This window comes from Salvelinus sp. IW2-2015, linkage group LG18 (genome assembly GCF_002910315.2).
Source record: "Salvelinus sp. IW2-2015 linkage group LG18, ASM291031v2, whole genome shotgun sequence".
Lineage (NCBI taxonomy): Eukaryota > Metazoa > Chordata > Actinopteri > Salmoniformes > Salmonidae > Salvelinus > Salvelinus sp. IW2-2015.
Window position 1 is genome coordinate 53077870 of NC_036858.1, and position 24061 is coordinate 53101930.

Consider the following 24061-nt stretch of genomic DNA (forward strand, 5'->3'; position numbering starts at 1 on the left):
ATCAACTGTTCAGTGGAGACTATGTGAATCAGGCCTTCATGATCGAATTGCTGCACAAAAAAAACCTACTAAAGGACACCAATAAGAAGAAGAGACTTGTGCCAAGAAACATTAGACCGGTGGAAATGTGAGATTTTTGGTTTTGGTTCCAAACAGATGATCTCTGCGTGTGTGGKTCCCACCGTGAAGCATGGAGGATGAGGTGTGATTGTGTGGGGGTGTTTTGCTAGTGACACTTGAAAAAWAAAAAAAACATTTGAATTACGAGGTGTGTCCAAATTKTTGACTGGTACTGTCTATACAGTATATATTGTGTATAATGTGTATATTTATGTTGTATTATACACGGTGCATTTGAAAAAGAGACCTAAGTCTCAATATGTCTTCCCTCTTAAAATAAAGGTTAAATAAATACAAATAAGTAACTTCAAACTGTGACCAGAGTTTGTAAAGAAGAGGAAAATCTCAGTTGAAAAATAGAGTAACAAATGAACATCAACTGAGCATGAGCAACTTACCAATCACATGGCTGATTGGTAAGATAGCTAGGGCTACCTTTTGACCTGTCCAAGAGCTTGAACGATAAGGATTTCCTGTGAATTATATTAATCAATAAAAAAGCAATACAATTATACATAAACAGCAACTTGACACACACCTTTGAGTTTTCCTGAATGGGCAGAGACTATGGTTTTTGTCAGTCTTTGGAGCTTCCACTCTCTTTCCTCATATAGCCTCATGTGCATCTCTCTCCAGGACTCGTACTCTTCTAGCTGGGTATTCCTAAAGTCTCGCTGACAGTGATTTTCCCATAAGTGATCAGTCAATCCAACGTACACCTGTCAGAGAGCATTKGCTGATCAGTTACAATGACAAATCTGCTCACAGTAGATACTGACAACATATTTCTTACAAAACCTTACAAATCTAAGCCATCAGTATTCACAGCAATGAGGTGTAAGAACTTGGTGTAAGAAACATGAAAAACCCATCACCAAGCCTATCACATGCCAAGGTGAAGCCATTACCTATGCAATCCTATCAGATATACAGGAAGTACTTGTGAGTAGGCACGCAGGGGTCAATATAATAATAAATATATGCCATTTAGCAGACATTTTTATCCAAAGCGACTTACAGTAATSCATGCATACATTTTACCCATGTATGGGTCAAGTTAGGTTATAGGTCAAGTATGGATCAAGTTAGATTATGGGTTAAGTTAGGTTATCAAAGGTCTTTCCAGCATTAACCCTTGCAGGCACAACACTTAAATCTGGACTCTTCAAAATCAGTTTAAGACTGGGATTCTTACCGGGTTGCACTCTTCAATATGAAGCAGCTGATCAGGTGTACAGTGCTCTAGTACTGGCTCAAGGATTTCAAATGGGGCCCCTCTGATCTCATAGAGCACTAGGAAAAGATCACAGAGCCTCAACATTCCCTCCATCCAAAGGACTACCTGTGTGCGAGTGTTGAGGTTCCCTGCCTGAGCCATACTCACAGTCAATGTTGTTCTTCAGTGCCCGGATACATTGCTGGTACAAGGACATCATGGTTGGCAGAAAGGYGGACTTGGCACCAGAATACACCTGCCTCTTCCGGTTCATAATGACAAAGCAAAACAGGTTTTTAGACATTTTTGCACATTGATTAAACATAAAAAAMMGAAATAACTTATTTAYATAAGTATTCAGACCCTTTGCTATGAGAYTCGAAATTGATCTCAGGTGCGTCCTGTTTTCATTGATCATCCTTGAGATGTTTCTACAACATGATTGGAGTCCACCTGTGGATAATTCAAGTGATTGGACATGATTTGGAAAGGCACACACCTGTCTATATAAGGTACCACAGTTGACAATGCATGTCAGAGCAAAAACCAAGCCATGACGTCGAAGGAATTGCCTGTAGAGCTCCGAGACAGGCTTGTGTCGAGGCACAGATCTGGGAAAGGGTACCAAAAAAGGTTTTCAGCATTGAAGGTCCCCAAGAACACAGTGGCCTCCATCTTTCTTAAATGGAAGTTTAGAACCACCAAGACTCTTCCTAGAGCTGGCCGCCTGGCCAAACTGAGCAATCTGGGGTGAAGGGCCTTGGTCGGTGAGGTGACCAAGAACCTGATGGTCACCCTGAAAGACCTCCAGAGTTCCTCTGTGGAGATGGGAGAACCTTCCAGAAGGACAACCATCTCTGCARCACTCCACCAATCAGGCCTTTATGGTAGAGTCGTCAGACGGAAGCCACTCCTCAGTAAAAGGCACATGACAGCCCACTTGGAGTTTGCCAAAAGGCACCTAAAGGAYTCTCAGACCATGAGAAACAAGATTCACTGGTCTGATGAAACCAAGATTGAACACTTTGGCGCTCAAGAGCTCAGACTTGGGGCGAAGGTTCACCTTYCAACAGGACAACGGCCCTAAGCACACAGCAAAGACAAYGCAGGAGTGGCTTCGGGACAAGTCTATGAATGTCCTTGAGTGGCCCAGCCAGAGCCCGKACTTGAACCCGATCGAACATCTCTGGAGAGACCTGAAAATAGCTGTGCAGCTATGCTCCCCAGCCAACCTGACAGAGCTTGAGAGGATCTGCAGAGAAGAATGGGAGAAACTCCCCAAATACAGCTGTGCCAAGCTTGTAGCGTCATACCCAAGAAACTGTTTTGAGCACTCCTCCTTTGAGCTGTTTTGAACCTCCACTTCAGTTTTCAAAAACTTGTTCTGCAAAGCATCATCCTTGTCTGTATGGCTGTATTAGGGAGAAATTCAAACATGCTGATAATGGACAATGGACACAATCATCATTCAAATTATTCCAAATGAGTCAAAGCAAGTATGTTAAGTACACTGTACCTTGAGGTCTCTTTTGGAACCAATTTCTTATAGTGTCTGACTAATAAGCCTGGCTGCTTCTCCTGCAAACAGTTTATAGCTTTACTGATTCCGGTCTCCTAATCAGAATCAAGACAAACATACATTCAATTGAATAAAAATCGGTGCATGCAAGCCACAACTCTTTATGCTAAATTATATATAATATATTAATACAAAAAATTAAGTATAGGAGTGTCTTACTGCAAGAATGTCTAGGGTTACAGCCAACTCCTGTAGTTTCTTTATGATTTTCAGGACCTGTAAAATAAACAGATGTCTATGCATAAACCATAATGTTTAGCATAAACCTTCAGTTTACATTAGGATCAGTGGAGGCTGTTGAGGAGAGGGTGGCTCATAATTATGTCTGGAGTGGAGCAAATGGAATTGCATCAAATACATGAAAACCATGTGTGCCCATCCTCCCCAATAAAGGTGCCACCAATCACCTGTGATTAGGATACATTATAATACTGTCCTTGCACGATTATAATGGCCAACATTATTGTTTACCATGAACTACCATGGACATCATGCAGAATTTGTGTGAAAAAGTACAAAAGAAAATGTGTATGAAAGCTGAAACAAATTGACATACATCCCAAAATGGTAATCCTTGTTTCGGTTCACTAGAAAGTCAGAATTGCTGAATGTGCATTCCGAGAAGGAGCTATGTATGGGAACACCCCCCGCCCAGCTAGGCTACTCCTTTTACTATGAACTATAAATGGGCAAAGCCTGCATCCACCTCGGTTGTAAAATGTGGCTGCCTACGTAGCCTACTGCATGCATGTATGCAGCAGAGGCCCCACATGCAGCCCAGATACACAAGGCACACACTTAAAACAAGGTCTTCACACATGACAGATGGTGAGCGCTACATCTGTATTCATAATTATCTCAAACAAAACCATTCYAGTAAGTGTTTCTGCAACTCAGTGCTGAATTGACAGACAGTAGCCACAAGTTGGGCAACTGGCTGGGTTGTTAATTATAGCACCAGAGCATCTCCCCTTCCCTCCAACACTCTCCTCCACCCCAACCTGGTCTCATAGGCTAGATGTAACATAGTCAACTTAAATCTGGGAAACACTGAAATTAGTGTGATATGTTACGTTTGGTATGGTTACACAAGTCCAAAGGTTACTTATGACAAAAATGAAAGTAGGGTGCTTGGTCGGGGTGGGCGTATAAAGCGACTGTCTAGCAACCCAAAGGTTGCATGTTCAAAACTCATCACGGACAACTTTTGCATTTTAGCAACTTTGCACCCTCTTACTACTTTTTAGCTACTTTGCAACTACTTAGCATGTTAGATAACCCTTCCGATAACCCTAACCTTAACCGTAACCCTAACCACTAGCCTAATTAATGTTAGCCCCCTAGCTAACGTCAGCGTTAGCCATCTAGCCACTGTTAGCCACAGCAATTTGGAATTCTTATTATATCATATGTTTTGCAAATTCGTAACATATTGTACGAATTGCAATTCGGAACATATCATACAAAATGGATGATGGACATCCACAAAGTAATGCATACCATATGAAACATAACATATCATACTAATTGGCGTGTCCCAGATTTACGTTTACTATGTTATGTCTACCCCTGCTTCTCCACACTCCCAATCCAATCTAAAGTGGTGCCTTCCCAATGCCTTCTCAGAGACAGCAGCATACAATCAGTCACAAGAAACTCCCATGTAAACTTTAACTATAGTTGTTTGTAAACTCTTTCAAACATTCATTAGTGTCAAACAAAACAAGCATTTCATGAATTGATTTAGGAAGCAGCCCTACAGACAATATGCATGTTTAAAATATAATCGGCCATGTAATTTCTTTAGTAAATCAGTAGCCTAATGTACAATAATTGGGATTCAGTYGACAAAGCAAACGAGGGCTACCAAATTTGAATCATTGGTGTCAATCTATTACTGTCCAGGATGTGAGTAATTGTACAATAAAGAATCAGATTAAAACAGGCAATTACACGTTGTTAGTGCGTCTAAAAAACCTTCCTTGCTTCTTTGATTCTTTGAGCTTAAGTTTTAACTGCAACTGTGACTGGAGTCTCTGACAATTTTATGGGATTTCCTCTGACACCGCCTATTATATAGGTCCTTGATGGCAGGAAGCTTGGCCCCAGTGATGTAATGGGCCATTCAAACTACCCTCTGTAGCGCATTACGGTCAGATGCCGAGCAGTTGCCATACAAGGCGGTAATGCAACCGGTCAGGATTCTCTCGATGGTGCAGCTGTAGAACCTTTCGAGGATCTGGGRACCCAGATCTGGGGACCCTCTCCTGAGGGGAAAAGGTTTTGTCGTGCCCTCTTCACGACTGTCTTGGTATATTTGCACCATGATAGTTCGTTGGTGATGTGGACATCGAGGAACTTGAAACTCTCGACCCGCTCACTACAGCCCTGTCGATGTTAATGGGGGCCTGTTCGGCCTGCCTTTTCCTGTAGTCCACGATCAGCTCCTTTGTCTTGCTCACATTGAGGGAGAGGTTGCTGTCCTTGCACCACACTGCCAGTTCTCTGACCTACTCCATATGGACCGTCTCATCGTTGTCGGTGATCAGGCCTACCACTGTTGTGTCGTCAGAAAACTTAATGATGGTGTTGGAGTCGTGTTTGTCCATCGCAGTCGTGGGTGAACAGGGAATACAGGAGGGGACTAAGTACACACTCCTGAGGGGCCCAGTGTTAAGGATCAGCGTGGCAGACGTGTTGTTGCCTACTCTTACCACCTGGGGGCGGCCCATCAGGAAGTCCAGGATCCAGTTGCAGAGGGAGGTGTTTAGTCTCAGAGTCAAATCAAATCAAATTTTATTGGTCACATACACATGGTTAGCAGATGATAATGCGAGTGTAGCGAAATGCTTGGCTTCTAATTCCGACCATGCAGTAATATCTAACAAGTAATCTAACAATTTCACAACAACTACCTTATACACACAAGTGTAAATTAATGAATAAGAATATGTACATAATAATATATAATATATGGGTGAGCGATGGCCAACGGCATAGGCAAGATGCGGTAGATGGTATAGAGTAACCGTATATACATATGAGATGAGTAATGTAGGGTATGTAAACATTATATAAAGTGGAATTGTTTAAAGTGACTGGTGATACATTTATTACATCCAATTTTTAATTGTTAAAGTGGCTAAAGATTTGAGTCAGTATGTTGACAGCASCCACTCAATGTTAGTGATGGCTTTTTAACAGTCTGATGGCCTTGAGATAGAAGCTGTTTTTCAGTCTCAGCTTTCAGTGTTGCTTGCCTCGAAACGAGCATAAAAGGCATTTGGCTCGTCTGGTAGGCTCGCGTCACTGGGCAGCTCACGTCTTGGTTTCCCTTTCTAGTCCGTAATAGTTTTCAAGCCCTGCCACATCCAACGAGTGTCAGAGCCGGTGTAGTAGGATTCAATCTTAATYCTGTATTGACGCTTTGCTTGTTTGATGGTTCGTCTGAGGGCATAGCGGGGTTTCTTATAAGCGTCCGGATTTGTCTCCCGCTCCTTGAAAGCAGCAGCTCTAKCCTTTAGCTCGATGCGGATGTTGCCTATAATCCATGGCTTCTGGTTGGGATATGTACATACAGTCACTGTGGGGACGACGTCATCGATGCACTTATTGATGAAGCCGATGACTGAGGTGGTGTATTCCTAGATGCCACTGGATGAATCCCGGAACATATTCTAGTCTGTGCTAGCAAAACAGTCCTGTAGTGTAGCATCCGCGTCATCTGACCACTTCCGTATTGAGCGAGTTACTGGTACTTCCTGCTTTCGTTTTTGCTTGTAAGCAGGAATCAGAAGGATAGAATTATGGTCAGATTTGCCAAATGGAGGGCGGGGGAGAGCTTTGTATGCATCTCTGTGTGTGGAGTAAAGGTGGTCAGATGCCGAGCAGTTGCTGCAACTGGTCAGGATGCTCTCGATGCTCTTGAGGTATTAAATTTGGTTGACAACTAGGCCTGTGATATCAAGCCAGAAAGATGGATTTTAATGTAGTTTATACTATATGAAAAGTTATTCAGGGTGAACCCAGCTATCATATTACCTATCAATACACTATTGTTAGGGTGTCGGGTTGCCTGATTAGGAGTATGGTTTCAGCTTTCAGAGCTCCAAACTCAAGWGTCTTCCTCACACATATTGTGCAATACTTCTATTCGCATATGCTCAGAGGAGGAGCTTGCCCAGCTCTTCTGGCACTATTGAGTATAGCGAGTCTCTCTCTCTCCTGCACACTATCTGGAGGTGCAAGTMTTTTCTTCACCGGCTTCTCATATCTTTGGTAAGTAAGTCCCCGTTTAGGCCATATTATTCCCATGTCACTGAATTTTCTCTGTCTGTCAATGAATAAAGTTGCCTATATGTGTGTCAACAGGTTTGGTTTGATATTGGCACAGTGACACAATACAGTAGCCTAATGTGTAAGTTTGTAAGTATAGTTGTATTGTCAGTGTATTTCCATCAGATTTCCAAATAACTAGGCAAGTTTTTACTATAGGCTCAATATTTTATTGTAGGCTGCTATTATTATTGGCTGTAGATCTGATGACTTTTTCAATAATGTTTATTTATTATTTATTTTACATTTATAATTTCTAGAAACGTGGATTATTTAATTGATTAGTTGATCATTGGGACTTCTTGTAAAAAAAAAATCTTAATAATAACATAACTTTTTAGAAGGACATTAGGCCAGGTCCTCACGCCACAAAGTCTATAAAAGGAACGTCATGGTTGAACTATCAAGCGTTGCTATTCCTGGACATGGTACTGATAAATCATGACAGATGCAGAGAGAGGAATGTTGTCTTGCTGACTTGGCCTATAGCATTATTCCGGTATAGTCCTACTATACCTACTGTTGTTTTAATTTATTTGATGGGTGGGGGGAGTTGGCAGTTTATAGTAATATTGTTGACGTCGATTATGTCTAACAAAATTGCTTTAAATTTGTATTAAATATAAATGCCAAAAATGCAACTAAGATAGAATAGGCCTTCACATGGTTTGGGAATGTAATGCCCTTGTCACAATCCTCTCCAAATGTCAGAAGAAAAAAAAAAAGTTATATTTTCATTAACGTGTTGAACTTTGGTTAAAATATCCAAATTGCAGTATAAATGCACACATTTTTTATTTATTATTCAGACAGCCTTATGTAGCCACTTCATTCCTTTATTCACACTTCAGTTTATTTGAGTATATACTTTCTTAACACTTATTTTTCTAAAAACTGCATTGTTGGTTAAGGGCTTATAAGTAAGCATTTCACTGTAAGGTCACCTGTTGTATTTGGTGCAAGTTTGATTTGATTTATTCAACCACTTTGTCAATTATTCCACAACAGACATTTTCAAATGGCAGCAGCAACATATCAGAAATATATAACATGCATAAATGCAGTAGCAGTACTGCATAAATGCAGCATAAATGCAGTATTTCTTTACTTACCTATTGTTCACCTAATACCTTTTTTGCACCATTGGTTAGAGCCTGTAAGTAAGCATTTCACTGTAAGGTCTACACCTATTGTTTTCGGCGCACGTGACAAATACACTTTGATTTGACTGATATTTTCTTAAAGCAGACCTACTTATAACCACAAATACAGGTAATGATTATTACCTACTATATTACACATCTGAGTTTGACAATAATTTGTATGACAATATTTAGTAAACTGTACATCTGTCAGATTTGCCTTCAATGTATTATTTACCATTTAGTGTTGTGATTGTGATTGTTAATATCAAAAGGTTGCTCTCTCTCTGTCATATTATTATTTTCTTTACAGTAGATCTGGGCTGTGTCCCTCTGCTGCAGACATGGCTCCCAAAAAGAACAAGACTGCCAAAAAAAACAAAGGGGATATCAATGAAATAACCATAATGGTCGAGGATAGCCCGATAAATAATATCAATGGGCTGAATACCTTGTTAGAGGGAGGAAACGGCTTCAGCTGCATCTCAAGTGAAGTCACTGACCCTGTTTATGCTCCTAATCTCTTGGAGGGTCTTAGTACCATGAGGCAGGACAGTTTCCTCTGTGAYCTGACCGTCTCCACCAAGTCAAAGTCCTTCGATGTCCACAAAGTTGTCATGGCCTCCTGCAGTGAGTACATTCAGAATATCTTAAAGAGGGATTCCGCCCTCACAAAGATCGACCTGAACGACCTTTCACCCACAGGCCTGGCCACAGCCATCACATACGCCTACTCAGGGAAACTAACCCTGTCGTTGTACAGCATTGGCAGCACCATCGCAGCAGCCATGTTGTTGCAGATCAACACCCTGGTGAAGATGTGCAGCGACTTCCTCATGCAGGAGCTCAGTGCAGAGAACTGCATGTACGTGGCCAACATCGCCGACACCTACAACCTCAAAGAAACAAAGCAGGCCACCCAGAAGTTCATGAGGGAGAACTTTATAGAGTTCTCTGAGATGGAGCAGTTCCTGAAGCTCACTTACGAGCAGATCAACGACTTCCTCAGTGATGATTCTCTGCAGTTGCCCTCTGAGATTACAGCCTTTCAGATAGCCATGAAGTGGTTGGACTTCAACGAGAAGAGGCTGAAATACGCCCCAGATCTTCTGACCAACATCCGCTTCGGGACCATCTCAGCCATGGACCTGGTCAACCATGTCCAGAGTGTGCCCAGAATGATGCAGGACCCCGAGTGCCATCGTCTCCTAGTGGACGCCATGAATTACCACCTGTTGCCCTACCAGCAGAACATTCTGCAGTCCCGCAGAACAAAGGTACGTGGTGGCATCCGGGTCATGCTGACAGTGGGTGGACGACCGGCCTTGACGGAGAAGTCTCTCAGCAAAGAGGTCCTCTACAGGGATGATGACGATGTATGGAATAGGCTCACAGAGATGCCAGCCAAGAGCTTCAATCAGTGTGTGGCAGTCCTGGATGGCTTCCTTTATGTTGCTGGTGGTGAAGACCAGAATGATGCCAGGAACCAGGCTAAACATGCTGTCAGCAACTTCTGCAGGTGAGGATTTGATTCTATATAAGCTTATTCTATTGTAAATGTATTTTCTCTGCTCTAAAAGTATGGTCGATATTACATAGACCATGATAGACTATTGTACTGTACATTCAATTGTGTATTGAATAATAATATGTATCTAATAAAAAAAAWTGGCAATTAGGTACGATCCTCGATTCAACAGCTGGATTCATTTGACCAACATGATCCAGAAGCGCACCCACTTCAGTCTCAACACCTTCAATGGCCTCTTGTTCGCTATTGGTGGTCGTAACTCTGATGGATGCCAGGCTTCAATGGAGTGCTACGTGCCCTCCTCCAACCAATGGCAGATGAAAGCCCCCATGGAAATCCCCCGGTGCTGCCACGCCAGCTCCGTCATTGATGGCAAGATCCTTGTTAGCGGTGGTTACATCAACAATGCGTACTCCAGGGCTGTGTGCAGCTATGATCCTTCCACTGATGTGTGGCAGGATAAGAACAGTTTGAGCTCCCCTAGAGGCTGGCATTCCGCTGCTACAGTCGGAGAACGGGCTTACGTGATTGGTGGCAGCCAGCTGGGTGGCCGTGGAGAGAGGGTGGATGTCTTAGCTGTTGAGTGTTTCAACCCTCACAATGGGCAGTGGAGCTACTCTGCCCCCCTGAACACAGGAGTGAGTACTGCTGGTATCGTCAGCATGAATAATAAGATCTATCTTCTTGGAGGCTGGAACGAGATTGAGAAGAAGTACAAGAAATGCATCCAGGTGTATAACCCTGACCTCAATGAATGGACTGAGGACGATGAGTTGCCAGAGGCTACAGTTGGCATCTCATGCTGTGTCGTTACCATACCCACACGCAAAACACGAGAGTCCAGGGCCAGCTCAGTTTTATCTGCGCCAGTCAGCATATAGAGTCTGGTAGGGCGTTTGAAAAGTAGTTTACTTGCTAATTAAAGCAAGACCAAAAATCCTCTAGCCAGTTCATTTCAGAAAATCCTTTATGGSTTTCAATGCAGAAAGTGATCATCCCTACTTAAGGTCAGAAAAAAAAGTGATAACATACAAATGTCACGCATACAACTAATCTGGAATTGAATCAGATATATTCAAATTGTTTTCATGASTTTTATTAAGGCTTTAATGTGTGACAATTCAGGAAGTTGTTTTGTGTTGTGAGACAAATTAAAATCTTCTATTATGATGGGAACATTTCTTTTATTTTGGGACCTATTCAGCCATAATAGTTGAATCAGCCAATACTCCACAGACCATAGCTGTTATTCCCAATATAATACTTATTTGATGGTATATGTGTGAATAGCAACAGCATTATTTGTACAATACACATAAACATGCCCATATATTGAACCCTTGTTATAATGTCACTATCATTATTTTCCAGTGACATATAGTATAAACAAAGACTAGACATACGATGATGGAAGACYGTATACTTAAAACATCATATACAGGTATACAACTGTGAAATAACATTTCAAACTTGAAAAGAAAATGTCTCTGAAATTAGATGTCAATGCAGAAGGTAAAGGAATTACTCTGTTGCTGGATTAATAAATCATGAAGAAATGTTATATTGTACCTACCAGGAGTAGGTGCTGTTGGTTAGTATTTGTTGCTTCTTTTACTTGAGCATTTAACACACTACACAGTACAGTTATGTGAATTGGAATGAATTTGATCACTCTTTTGAGATCTTYCTGCATAGCAGGAAATGCAGATGAGCTTAGTGAAACCCATACATTCACTGAAAACACATACTAACACATGGTTATATTAACAGCACTTTTCATGTAGACTACTTTTGGCCAGCTAATAGCCTAACCACCGATCAAGCAACATTGTGGACTAAACATTCAAATCCTGTAGCTGCAGGATTATTTTGCTGTGACAATATAGGTCAAATTATGATCCTATGTACTGTCTGGGAGAATGTAGTTATGATGAAGGTTGAATGGGGTCAAAAATGAATTTGACAGTGGTCATATATGTTTTGTAAAAAATGGTGAATACTGGARCATTAAGCTATTAGCCTGAGCTGTTAAGGGTGTGGGCACTCTGCAACAGTGCCTCTTAATTTCCCTGAAAGCTCATGATTTGTCTTGTTCTTATGTTTACATTTTAAAAAGGTAACCCTCACTTGTAGGTGAAGCTGGATTGTCTCATCATACTGTACTACTATGGCTGACTCTGTAAAACAACACATTTCACTGCGCCTATAGCCTTTTTCTTCAAGGCKATACACCACTATAAAAAAAACTACATAAATATTGTCTGAACTTGACTATTTCTCTGTTATTTWTACAAAGCTATAATTTACTGTCATATATGCAAACACATATTTCATGTTATCTTTGATATGAGTTTGCATACTTTCATGAGGCCACAGAAGCCAAGTAATTTCATTTGCAGGCATACATCTACAAAAAGTTATTCATCATCAATCAATCAGTATAATAACTGTACATGAGAAGTTTATTTAGTTTGACCTGTTCAATGGAACCAAGGGAATAGTCTAATTAAATGAGTGAGCTAAATCAAGCACACCTCAAATGCTTTCTATATTTGAAAGTATATTACATGTATTTGACCCAGGTCTGCTGAACAGGTCTGAGCTTACTTGGCCTATTTGCAGTAAATCCCATGGCTGTGAGACATATTTGCCTATGAACTTGAATAATCATACATGAGCAACCTTATTTCATGGTCTAACTCCACCCATTGTTGAATCGTTGTGACTATCAGGTTCAAACCTCACATAGAGAAGAAGTACAAGTAGTAGACTACAGAGGGCGACATTTTCAGTCCTCTTCACAGTGCCGARGTGTGCAAAAACAATTTTAGCCCTGTAACTTGCAGCATAGATAATACAGATAATCTCAAAACCAACATCTGTGAGTTACCAGTAATAAATTACAGATCTAAGGTTAACAGTGTGTATATGTGATACAATAACGTCAACAATGTAGGTCATTAAATGGCAATATGACTTACTCATTATTCCATCAAGTTTGCTTGCCCTGTTTTGCTATTTTCAAAAGAGCGATTCTGTCTTGATATCTGAAAAACCTATATTGTTGTTTTTTACTGTATAGTAGTTTGGTTAAGAAAATAAACCTTTTTAAGTTATAAAGATGTTTAATGATCAACTTGAACAATAATATTACTTGGGAAGGAGACAAATGGAGAAATAAATAGAGGTAGAGAAGAAGGCCCATTGGCTCCAGACCAGAACCCTGTACATCCAGAAAGAGGCGAGGMAAGGTGGGGGACCCTCCCACCAAGCGGGCAATTTTTTTAGTGGCCCTCATAGAGATCCTATTAAATTACTAGACAGGCTGTGTCATAAACCTTCAAACTTACAGAATGGGGTGAAAATGACAGCCAGTGAGAAATCCATACCAGTCTAATTGGAATGAAAGGCAGTAGAGGCATAATCCAGATTTTACTTATGCAGGAAAATAAAAGTAAGGCATGTGATATATCAGAAATTGTGTAATAGATTTATTGTCAACCTAAAATATTGTCATATAATTATAAATACAGTTTATACGGGTTTATACAAATTGTATGTATAAATAGTGTCTAAAATATATGCAAACAGTTTATATACTTTATATGCATTTTTGGTTTTCTTGGAAAGCTGTGTGAGTGCTAAAATATGATACAATATCCGTACTTGTTGCATTTACAACTGTCCTATCATCAACTGATTTCAGCCAGTGTAAACCTGTGGATTGACTGCATTGTTTGATTGGAATGTTGGCATACTGGCAGCTAATAAGAAACATTTATGGAATCATTCCTCTAAAACTGTCTGGCTAGCTAGCTAGTGAAGGTTGTTGACAGCGAGAGCATGTCTGTATGATGCTGATGAGMCCCCTTGCTTGTCTTCTCTGTGCTGCATGTTCACCTGCATACTGGACATCTCTCAAACAACTGCAGCATGCAATCGTATGAGGTGGTGATGACTGGGAGGTCCTGCGACAGGGTGATATAATAGACAGCCAAGTGGTAAATTGCATTTTGTTCTAATGAAAGGACAAAGCTTTTTGATAATGCACTTCACAACCAAAATGACTCTACTGGTCTACTGAAGAATTAGCCTACTATTTTATCCATCCAGGTATTTTTTTATACAGCTTTTCACAACACACATTACCTGTCGTTGTTGATGAAGTCATCTGTGTCATCAGGGCAGTAACTCGGGACAATATCCATTGAATATGATATAGTATGTATTAATTTGTGGATGTCCATCATCCCTTTCATATATGTTTCAAATTATGATTCTTATTGCAATTCGTACAGTATGTTATTAATTTGTAATACGTATGATATGTTACAAATTCCAATTTGTGGTGGCTAACATTAGCTAGACTAGGGTTTAGGGTTAAGGTTAGAGTTAGGTTAAAGGGTTAAGGTTAGGGTTAGCTAACATGCTAAGTAGTTGCTAAGTAGTTTCAAAGTAGCAAAAAAGTAGTAAGTGCTTGCAAAGTTTCTATTGAACTAAAATGCTAAAGTTGTCAGTGATGAGATTYGAACATGCAACCTTTGGTTTGCTAAACGTTCACATTATATGTCGACCCATCCACCTCAACCAACCATTCTTTCTTCGTTTTTGCCTTAAGTAACCTTCTGTCTTATGTAACCATACCAAACATAACATATCACGCTAATTTGAGTGTCCCGGATTTACATTTACTATGTTACATCTAGGCTATGAGACCAGGCTGCACCATAGCTGCATTCAATATTTATTTGTGCCCTAGACATGGGTTGCACCTCGGCGGCKAATGTGACTGTTTCATGTAAATTACACTAATTTACAGTGGCATGGAAATATGAAGACTTTGCTAAAGTAGGCAAATAACTAGTAGGAAACAACTTTGCCATATTATGATGTTGTAAAATGTACTTTAGAGAGATGGCAATGTTGCCATTACTGTTACTATCAAAGTTAGTCAAAAATAGCTAGAAATGCTAAAGTTGGCAAGCTAAAATAAGGTGGTCCCATCAATCTTATTTAACTGGCTAAAGTTATACTGCATCTAAAGTCAATCTGGCAACATCACAATCATGGCAAATGTTTTTCCTACTAATAATTTGCTTTCTTTTGAAATGTTTCCAAGCCAAAACTGAGTTGTTGGCAGTGCATCCTGCTGCTAGCATGCATTGCATGGTCAATCCGTAAAGGGCTTTTCAGTCTCAAACGGCCGTGATCCGTTGAACACTTTGGTTGGGGGCTTTGAAACATGGGAGCCCCATTCAATGATGGGAAGCGAAGTGGCCGGAGGGGCGATTTGCAAGTGGAGTTTGGCAAAAGGGGGGATGATTTGTTGACATAATTGTAATCCAAAACCAACCATAATTTACTCGTTGTGACACACCGAAGTTCTAAACTCTGTTTTAGATGAGACTGATTTTATATCCAAAATTATCCTATTTGCACTTTGTAGTAATTTTGCCACTAGAATAAATGTTTGTCACGTGTGCTCCCTCTCCGTCCTCTGGGTCACCAGGCTGCTCGTTATGGCGCACACCTGTCACCATCGTTACACGCACCTGCACATTTTCAGACTCACCTGACTCCATCACTTCCTTGATTACCTGCCCTATGTGTCACTCCCTTTGGTTCCTTCCCCAGGCATCATTGTTTCTGTTTCATGTCTGTGCGTTGTTCGGGGTTCTTGTTTCGTATTATGTTCTGTTTATTTTATTAAAACACTCACTCCCTGAACATGTTTCCAGACTCTCAGCGAACATCGTTACAGTTTCTGACTCATATCGACGCCGGATAGGCCTTTTTCAAGCGATTAGTTGTTTTTTAGGGGCAGTCACTTTTTAAAGTKAATATACTGAAATTCGACACATTTGCAATACGAAGTAGAGAAAATGTTGCAGTTTTAAAACAAGTTTAAAGCAGTTTTACACATTTTGCAATTGTATAACAAATATCATGCAATTCTACTCCTTTTGCCATGGGGCAGAGAGACATTTGTGCATTTGTATAACAAATTCCATGCAATTCTACTCCTTCTGCTATGGGGCGAGGAAAAATGTTTGCAATTTCATAATACATTAAATGTAATTCTACTACTTTTACCATAGGGCAGACCATTTTTTTCAGTTTTAAACCAAATTTCCTGCAGTTCTACTAATTTTGCCATGGCATATACCATGTTAATTATATCTGAGTGAGAGTGACTAAGAAAATCMATGTGGGCTCTCTGGAGGTAAGGGCTCCTGGGTATGTGCCCTGCATTCCCAGTCCATATAGATAACTGGCTAAACTAACTTACCAATCAAAAATTATTAGCTGACATGGTCAATTGAGAGACTGTCAGTGACTGACAAAACAAGATTAAAAACTGCTGATGCACAACCACATTTCGAACTTGCACTTTGTGTATTCTACTATTCTAACTCAACAGTAAGTTGAGATCCCCGACTGAGTTTCTAAAAAACTCAGGAGTCGGCGTGCCCATAGTGGCCGAGGACCCTAAGCGACCGCTTATGCCTCTGTTGTGGAAAACTGTATCCAAAGAATCTAGGCAGAGACTATTTAAGGTATAATAGTGAATCTTTAATACAAGCAACTGCAGGGTAGATCCCTCTCTGATCTCAGTCAGGGAAGGAGCTCGAAGATTAAATCGTTCCATGTAGGGATGCACGATATATCGGTGAACATATCAGAATCGGCCGTTATTAGCAAAAAATGCCAACATCGATATCGGCCCGATGTCTAGTTTAACGCCGATGTCAAAGCTGACGTGCATACCTAAACTCAGCAAAAAAAGAAACTTCCTCTCACTGTCAACTGTGTTTATTTTCATCAAACTTAACATGAGTAACTATTTGTATGAACATAAAATTCAACAACAGACATAAACTGAACATGYTCCACAGACATGTGACTAACAGAAATGGAATAATGTTTCCCTGAACAAAGGGGGGTTCAAAATCAAAAGTAACAGTCAGTATCTGGTGTGGCCACCAGCTGCATTAAGTACTGCAGTGCATCTCCTCCTCATGGGCTGCACCGGATTTGCCAGTTCTTGCTGTGAAATGTTCCCCACTCTTCCACCAAAGCCCCTGCAAGTTCCCAGACATTTCTGGCAGACTTGTTTACATGCTGCTGTGCGTTTTGTTGCTAACCTTACTTTATTACCTGACAACTTTACGTATTTTACTTTTTAATTACCGTTTATATTTTTTGTTTTTCCCTCGCTCTACTTTTTTTCATTCAACTTTTTCACTCCGGACGCTTTATCTGGACGTGGTTCATCAGGACCTTCACAAGCCGAAGCTAAGTAGTAACATTAACATGATGCCTTCTAATTGCAGTCGCTGTACTCATAATACACAGGAGAACAATCGCCTTATGGCGAGGATAGCTGTGCTGCAAGCCCAGCTTCAGACGCAATCTTTAGGCAAGGGTAATTTCAGTGTTGGAAAGGATGAAACAGCGTCTGTGCCACCAGTAAGTACAGATAGTAGTATAAATCCCCTCGCACAGCCCACGTAGCCGGACAACTTTCTCATGGCTTCTGGAGGGAAATGCTGTAGGAATGCTCAACCGGTGTCGCTCATTCAGCCGACAGAAACTTTCAAACGATTCTCCCCATTAAGCAGCGGGTCAGAGTCAGAGGCCGAGCCTTCTCTGGTCTCTACTCCTCCCGTTACGGGGTCTGAGACGCTGAAGCCTCCCACCATTAGCTCTGACAAATTGAAAGCCCTAGTCATTGGCGACTCCATTACCCGCAGTATTAGACTTAAAATGAATCATCCAGCGATCATACACTGTTTACCAGGGGGCAGGGCTACCGACGTTAAGGCTAATCTGAAGATGGTGCTGGCTAAAACTAAAACTGGCGAGTGTAGAGAGTATAGGGATATTGTTATCCACGTCGGCACCAACGATGTTAGGATGAAACAGTCAGATGTCACCAAGTGCAACATAGCTTCAGCGTGTAAATCAGCTAGAAAGATGTGTCGGCATCGAGAAATTGTCTCTGCCCCCCTCCCAGTTATGGGGAGTGATGAGCTCTACAGCAGAGTCTCACAACTCAATCACTGGTTGAAAACTGTTTTCTGCCCCTCCCAAAAGATAGAATTTGTAGATAATTGGCCCTCTTTCTGGGACTCACTAACAAACAGGACCTAGCCTGGCCTGTTGAGGAGTGACGGACTCCAACCTAGCTGGAGGGGTGCTCTCATCTTATCCACGAACATAGACAGGGCTCTAACTCCCCTAGCTCCACAATGAGATAGGGTGCAGGCCAGGCAGCAGGCTGTTAGCCAGCCTGCCAGCTTAGTGGAGTCTGCCACTAGCACAGTCAGTGTAGTAGGCTCAGCTATCCCTATTGAGACCGTGTCTGTGCCGAGGTCGGCAAAACTAAACATGGCGGTGTTCGCCTTAGMAATCTCACTGGAATAAAGACCTCCTCCATTCCTGCCATTATTGAAAGAGATTGTGATACCGCACATCTCAAAATAGGGCTACTTAATGTTAGATCCCTCACTTCCAAGGCAGTTATAGTCAATTAACTAATCACTGACCATAATCTTGATGTGATTGGCCTGATTGAAACATGGCTTAAGCCTGATGAATTTACTGTGTTAAATGAGGCCTCCTGGTTACACTAGTGACCATATCCCCCACGCATCCCGCAAAGGCGGTGTTGCTAACATTTATGATACCAGTTTTCGCCTTTTGAGCTTCTAGTCATGAAATCTATGCCGCCTACTCAATCACTTTTTATAGCTACTGTTTACAGGCCTCCTGGGCCATATACAGCGTTCCTCACCGAGTTCCCTGAATCCCTATCGGTCCTTGTAGTCATGGCAGATAATATTCAAATTTTTGGTGACTTTAATATTCACATGGAAAAGTTTACAGACCCACTCCAAAAGGCTTTCGGAGCCATCATCGACTCAGTGGATTTTGTCCAACATGTCTCTGGACCTACTCACTGTAACAGTCATACTCTGGACCTAGATTTGTCCCGTTGAATAAATGKTGTGGATCTCAATGTTTTTCCTCATAATCCTGGACTATCGGACCAACATTTTATTACGTTTGCAATCGCAACAAATAATCTAATCAGACCCCAACCAAGGATCATCAAAAGTCGTGTTATAAATTCTCGGATAACCCAAAGATTGCTAGATGCCCTTCCAGACTCCCTCCGCCTACCCAAGGACGTCAGAGTACAAAAATCAGTTAACCACCTAACTGAGGAACTCAATTTAACCTTGCGCAATACCCTAGATGCAGTCGCACCCCTAAAAACTAAAAACATGTCATAAGAAACTAGCTCCCTGGTAAACAGAAAATACCCGAGCTCTGAAGCAAGCTTCCAGAAAATTGKAAYGGAAATGGCGCCACACCAAACTGGAAGTCTTCCGACTAGCTACAGTACCGTGCAGTATCGAAGAGCCCTCACTGCTGTTTCATCCTATTTTTCCAACTTAATTGAGGAAAATAAGAACAATCCAAAATTTATTTTTGATAATGTCGCAAAGCTAACTAAAAATCAGCATTCCCCAAGAGAGGATGGCTTTCACTTCAGCAGGAATAAATTTAAGAACGTCTTTGAGGAAAAGATCATGATCGTTAGAAAGCAAATTACGGACTCCTCTTTAAATCTGCGTATGCTCCAAAGCTCAGTTGTCCTGAGTCTGCCAGGACCTAGGATCAAGGGCGACACTTAAGTACTATATTTCTTGACACAATGATGAAAATAATCATGGCCTCTAAACCTTCAAGCTGCATACTGACCCTATACTGACSCTACTGGCCCTCCTATGTTGTATATAATAAACGGCTCTCTATTCACTGGATGTGTACCAAACTCACTAAAAGTGTCAGTAATAAAGCCTCTATTGAAAAAGCCAAACCTTGAAACAGAAAATACAAAAAGCTAATCGGCCTATATCGAATCTCCCATTCCTCTCATTTTTTGAAAAAGCTGTTGCGCAGCAACTCACTGCCTTCCTGAAGACAAACAATGTATWCAAAACGCTTCAGTCTGGTTTTAGACCCCATCATTGCMCTGAGACTGCACTTGTGAAGGTGGTAAATTACATTTTCATGGCGTCAGACCGAGGCTCTGCATCTGTCCTCGTGCTCCTAGACCTTAGTGCTGCTTTTGATACCATCGATCACCACATTCTTTCGGAGAGATTGGAAACCCAAATTGGTCTACAYGGATCAGTTCTGGCCTGGTTTAGATCTAATCTGTCGGAAAGATATCAGATTGTCTCTGTGGATGGTTTGTTCTCTGAAAAATCAACTGTAAATTTCAGGGTTCCTCAAGGTTCCGTTTTAGGACCACTATTGTTTTCAATATATATATTCTACCTCCTGGTGATGTCATTCGGAAACATGATGTTAACTTTCACTGCTATGCGGAATACACACAGCTGTACATTTCGATGAAACATGGTGAAGCCTCAAAATTGCCCTCGTTGGAAGCCTGTGTTTCAGACACAAGGAAGCGGATGGCTGCAAATGTTTTACTTTTAAACAAAACGGAGATGCTTGTTCTAGGTCCCAAGAAACAAAGAGATCTTCTGTTGAATCTGACAATTAATCTTGATGGTTGTAAAGTCGTCTCAAATAAAATGACAAGGACCTCGGCGTTACTCTGGACCCTGATCTCTCTTTTGACAAACATATCAAGACTGTTTCAAGGACAGTTTTTTTCCATCTACGTAACATTGCAAAAATCTGAAACTTTCTGTCCAAAAGTGATGCAGAAAAATTTATCCATGCTTTTGTCACTTCAAGGTTAGACTACTGCAAATGCTCTACTTTCCAGCTACCCGGATAAAGCACTAAATGAACTTCAGTTAGTGCTAAACATGGCTGCTAGAATCTTGACTAGAACCCCAAAATTTGATCATATTACTCCTGTGCTAGCCTCTCTACACTGGYTTCCTGTTAAGGCAAGGGCTGATTTCAAGGTTTTACTGCTAACCTACAAAGCATTACATGGGCTTGCTCCTACCTATCTCTTCAATTTGGTCCTGCCGTGCATACCTACACGTACGCTACGGTCACAAGATGCAGGCTTCCTTACTGTCCCTAGAATTTCTAAGCAAACAGCTGGAGGCAGGGCTTTCTCCTATAGAGTTCMATTTTTATGGAATGGTCTGCCTACACATGTGAGAGAGACTCGGTGTCACGACTTCCGCCGAAGTTGGCTCCCCTGCCTGTTCGGGCGGTGCTCGGCTGTCGTAGTCACCGGCCGACTAGCCGCCACCGATCCCTTTTTCCGTTTTCTGTTTGTTTTGTCTTATTCGTTGCACCTGTGTCTATTTGTGTTTGCCTGATGGGCTTCCTTATTTAAAGCTAGTTTACCCGCTCTTGTTTTGTGCGGGATTATTCTTGTGTTACGTGTTTGTGTTGTTGGGTGTGTTCGTGCTCCGGACCGGGTACCCTGTTTTTTGGGTTGGTCCATATTTTTCGCGCCCTGTGTTTTGGGCATTGCTTTTGGTGCCATATTAAAGTGCACTTCTCCCTATGGAACTCTCTGYTCTCTGCGCGTGATTCTTCCCTCACACACCTAGTATTCCGTGACACTCGGTCTCAACCTTTAAGTCTTTATTGAAGACTCATCTCTTCAGTAGGTCCTATGATTGAGTGTAGTCTGGCCCAGGAGTGTAAAGGTGACCGGAAAGGCACTGGAGCAACTAACCGCCCTTGCTGTCTCTGCCTGGCTGGTTCCCCTCTCTCCACTGGGATTCTCTGCCTCTAACCCTATTACAGGGGCTGAGTCACTGGCTTACTGGTGCTCTTCCATGCCGTCCCTAGGAGGGGTGCGTCACTTGAGTGGGTTGAGTCACTAACATGATCTTCCTGTCTGGGTTGGCGCCCCCCCTTGGGTTGTGCCGTGGCGGAGATCTTTGTGGGCTATACTCGCTCTTGTCTCAGGATGGTAAGTTGGTGGTTGAAGATATCCCTCTAATGGTGTGGGGGCTGTGCTTTGGCAAAGTGGGTGGTGTTATATCCTGCCTGTTTGGCCTTGTCCGGGGGTATCATCGGATGGGGCCACAGTGTCTCCTGACCCATCCTGTCTCAGTCTCCAGTAGTTTATGTGTCGGGGGGCTAGGGTCAGTCTGTTATATCTGGAGTATTTCTCCTGTCTTATCCGGTGTCCTGTGTGAATTTAAGTATGCTCACTAATTCTCTCTCGGAGGACCTGAGCCCTAGGACCATGCCTCAGAACTACCTGGCATGATGACTCCTTGCTGTCCCCAGTCCATCTGGCTGTGCTGCTGCTCCAGTTTCAACTCTTCTGCCTGTGGCTATGGAACCCTGACCTGCTACCTGTCCCAGACCTGCTGTTTTCAACTCTCTAGAGACAGCAGGAGCGGTAGAGATACTCTGAATGATCGGCTATGAAAAGCCAACTGACATTTACTCCTGAGGTGCTGACCTGTTGCACCCTCGACAACCACTGTGATTATTATTATTTGACCCTCCTGGTCATCTAGGAACATTTTAACATCTTGGCTATGTTCTGTTATAATCTCCACCCAGCACAGCCAGAAGAGGACTGGCCACTCCTCATAGCCTGGTTCCTCTCTAGGTTTCTTCCTAGGTTCTGGCCTTTCTAGGGAGTTTATCCTAGCCACCGTGCTTCTACACCTGTATTGCTTGCTGTTTGGGGTTTTAGGCTGGGTTTCTGTACAGCACTTTGAGATATCAGCTGATGTAAGAAGGGCTTTATAAATAAATTTGATCCGACAGGTCCCAGACGTGCTCAATGGGATTGAGATCCAGGCTCTTCTCTAGCCATGGCAGAACATTGACATTCCTGTCTTGCAAGAAATCACACACAGAACGAGAAGTATGGCTGGTAGCATTGTCATGCTGGAGGGTCATGTCAGGATGAGCCTGCAGGAAGGGTACCACATGAGGGAGAAGGATGTCTTCCCTGTAACACACAGTAATGAGATTTTCTGCAATAACAAAAAGCTCAGTCCGATGATGCTGCGACACCCCAGACCATGACGGACCCTCCACCTCCAAATCTATCCCGCCCCAGAGTACAGGCCTCGGTGTAACGCTCATTCCTTCGACGATAAACGCGAATCCGACCATCACCCCTTGTGAGACAAAACCGTGACTCGTCAGTGAAGAGCACTTTTTGTCGGTCCTGTCTGGTCCAGCGACGGTGGGTTTGTGCACATAGGTGACGTTGTTGCCGGTGATGTCTGGTGAGGACCTGCCTTACAACAGGCCTACAAGCCCTCAGTCCAGCCTCTCAGCTTATTGCGGACAGTCTGAGCACTGATGGAGGGATTGTGCGTTCCTGGTGTGACTCGGGCAGTTGTTGTCATTCTGTACCTGTCCCGCAGGTGTGATGCTCGGATGTACCGATCCTGTGCAGGTGTTGTTACACTGTGAGACAATCAGCTGTCCGTCCTGTCTCCCTGTAGCACTGTCTTAGGCGTCTCACAGTACAAACATTGCAATTTATTTCCCTGGCCACATCTGCAGTCCTCATGCCTCCTTGCAGCATGCCTAAGGCATGTTCACGTAGATGAGCAGGGACCCTGCGCATCTTTCTTTTGGTGTTTTTCAGAGTCAGTAGAAAGGCCTCTTTAGTGTCCTAAGTTTTTATAACTGTGACCTTAATTGCCTACCATCTGTAAGYTGTTAGTGTCCTAACGACCGTTCCACAGGCGCATGTTCATTAATTGTTTATGGTTCATGGAACAAGCATGGGAAACAGTGTTTAAACCCGTTAAAATGAAGATCTGTTAAGTTATTTTGATTTTTACTAATTATCTTTGAAAGACAGGTCCCGAAAAAGGGACGTTTCTTTTTTTGCTGAGTTTATATGACGTTATGACCCACGTAAAATTTTGTGCTACACGTGCAACACAGCATTCTAAACCTAGCCCACAATGTCTGTTGTGTGGATCAAGCAGTCAACAAATCGAGCGGTCATTTGAAAGAGTAAGAGAATGTCAGCGAGACAACTCAAARGCGAATTCCATTAACACCAAGATAATGGCATTCATTGCCCTTGACAATCAACCAATCTCTGTCGTGAGAGATGTTGCTTTCGCGACTGTTTGAGCACCGGTACACACTACCAAGTGCGCTATTTTTCAGATGTTACCCTACCGGAG

General features: G+C 42.1%; 1 protein-coding gene and 1 long non-coding RNA gene across 3 annotated transcripts; one reads left to right on the top strand and one right to left on the bottom strand.

The window, feature by feature from the left end:
- Positions 1 to 664: 664 nt before the first annotated feature.
- LOC139029244 (uncharacterized) lies at positions 665 to 1601 on the bottom strand. Its single transcript, XR_011481532.1, has 3 exons — positions 1505 to 1601; positions 1316 to 1413; positions 665 to 839 (listed from the first exon to the last, which is right to left on the bottom strand). It is a non-coding gene; the product is annotated as an uncharacterized lncRNA (long non-coding RNA).
- A 5481-nt stretch (positions 1602 to 7082) lies between these two features.
- Positions 7083 to 11484, top strand: LOC111978117 (kelch-like protein 31). Of its 2 annotated transcripts, none has more exons than XM_024007944.2 (3): positions 7083 to 7193; positions 8706 to 9911; positions 10072 to 11484. In XM_024007944.2, the coding sequence occupies exons 2-3, from the start codon at positions 8737 to 8739 to the stop codon at positions 10802 to 10804; spliced, it is 1908 nt and encodes a 635-aa protein (XP_023863712.1). In that variant the 5' UTR covers positions 7083 to 7193; positions 8706 to 8736; the 3' UTR covers positions 10805 to 11484. The 2 variants fall into 2 exon arrangements, with proteins under 2 accessions (XP_023863712.1, XP_023863713.1); XM_024007945.2 differs by having other exon boundaries at positions 7103 to 7193; positions 8709 to 9911.
- The last annotated feature ends 12577 nt before the right edge of the window (positions 11485 to 24061 follow it).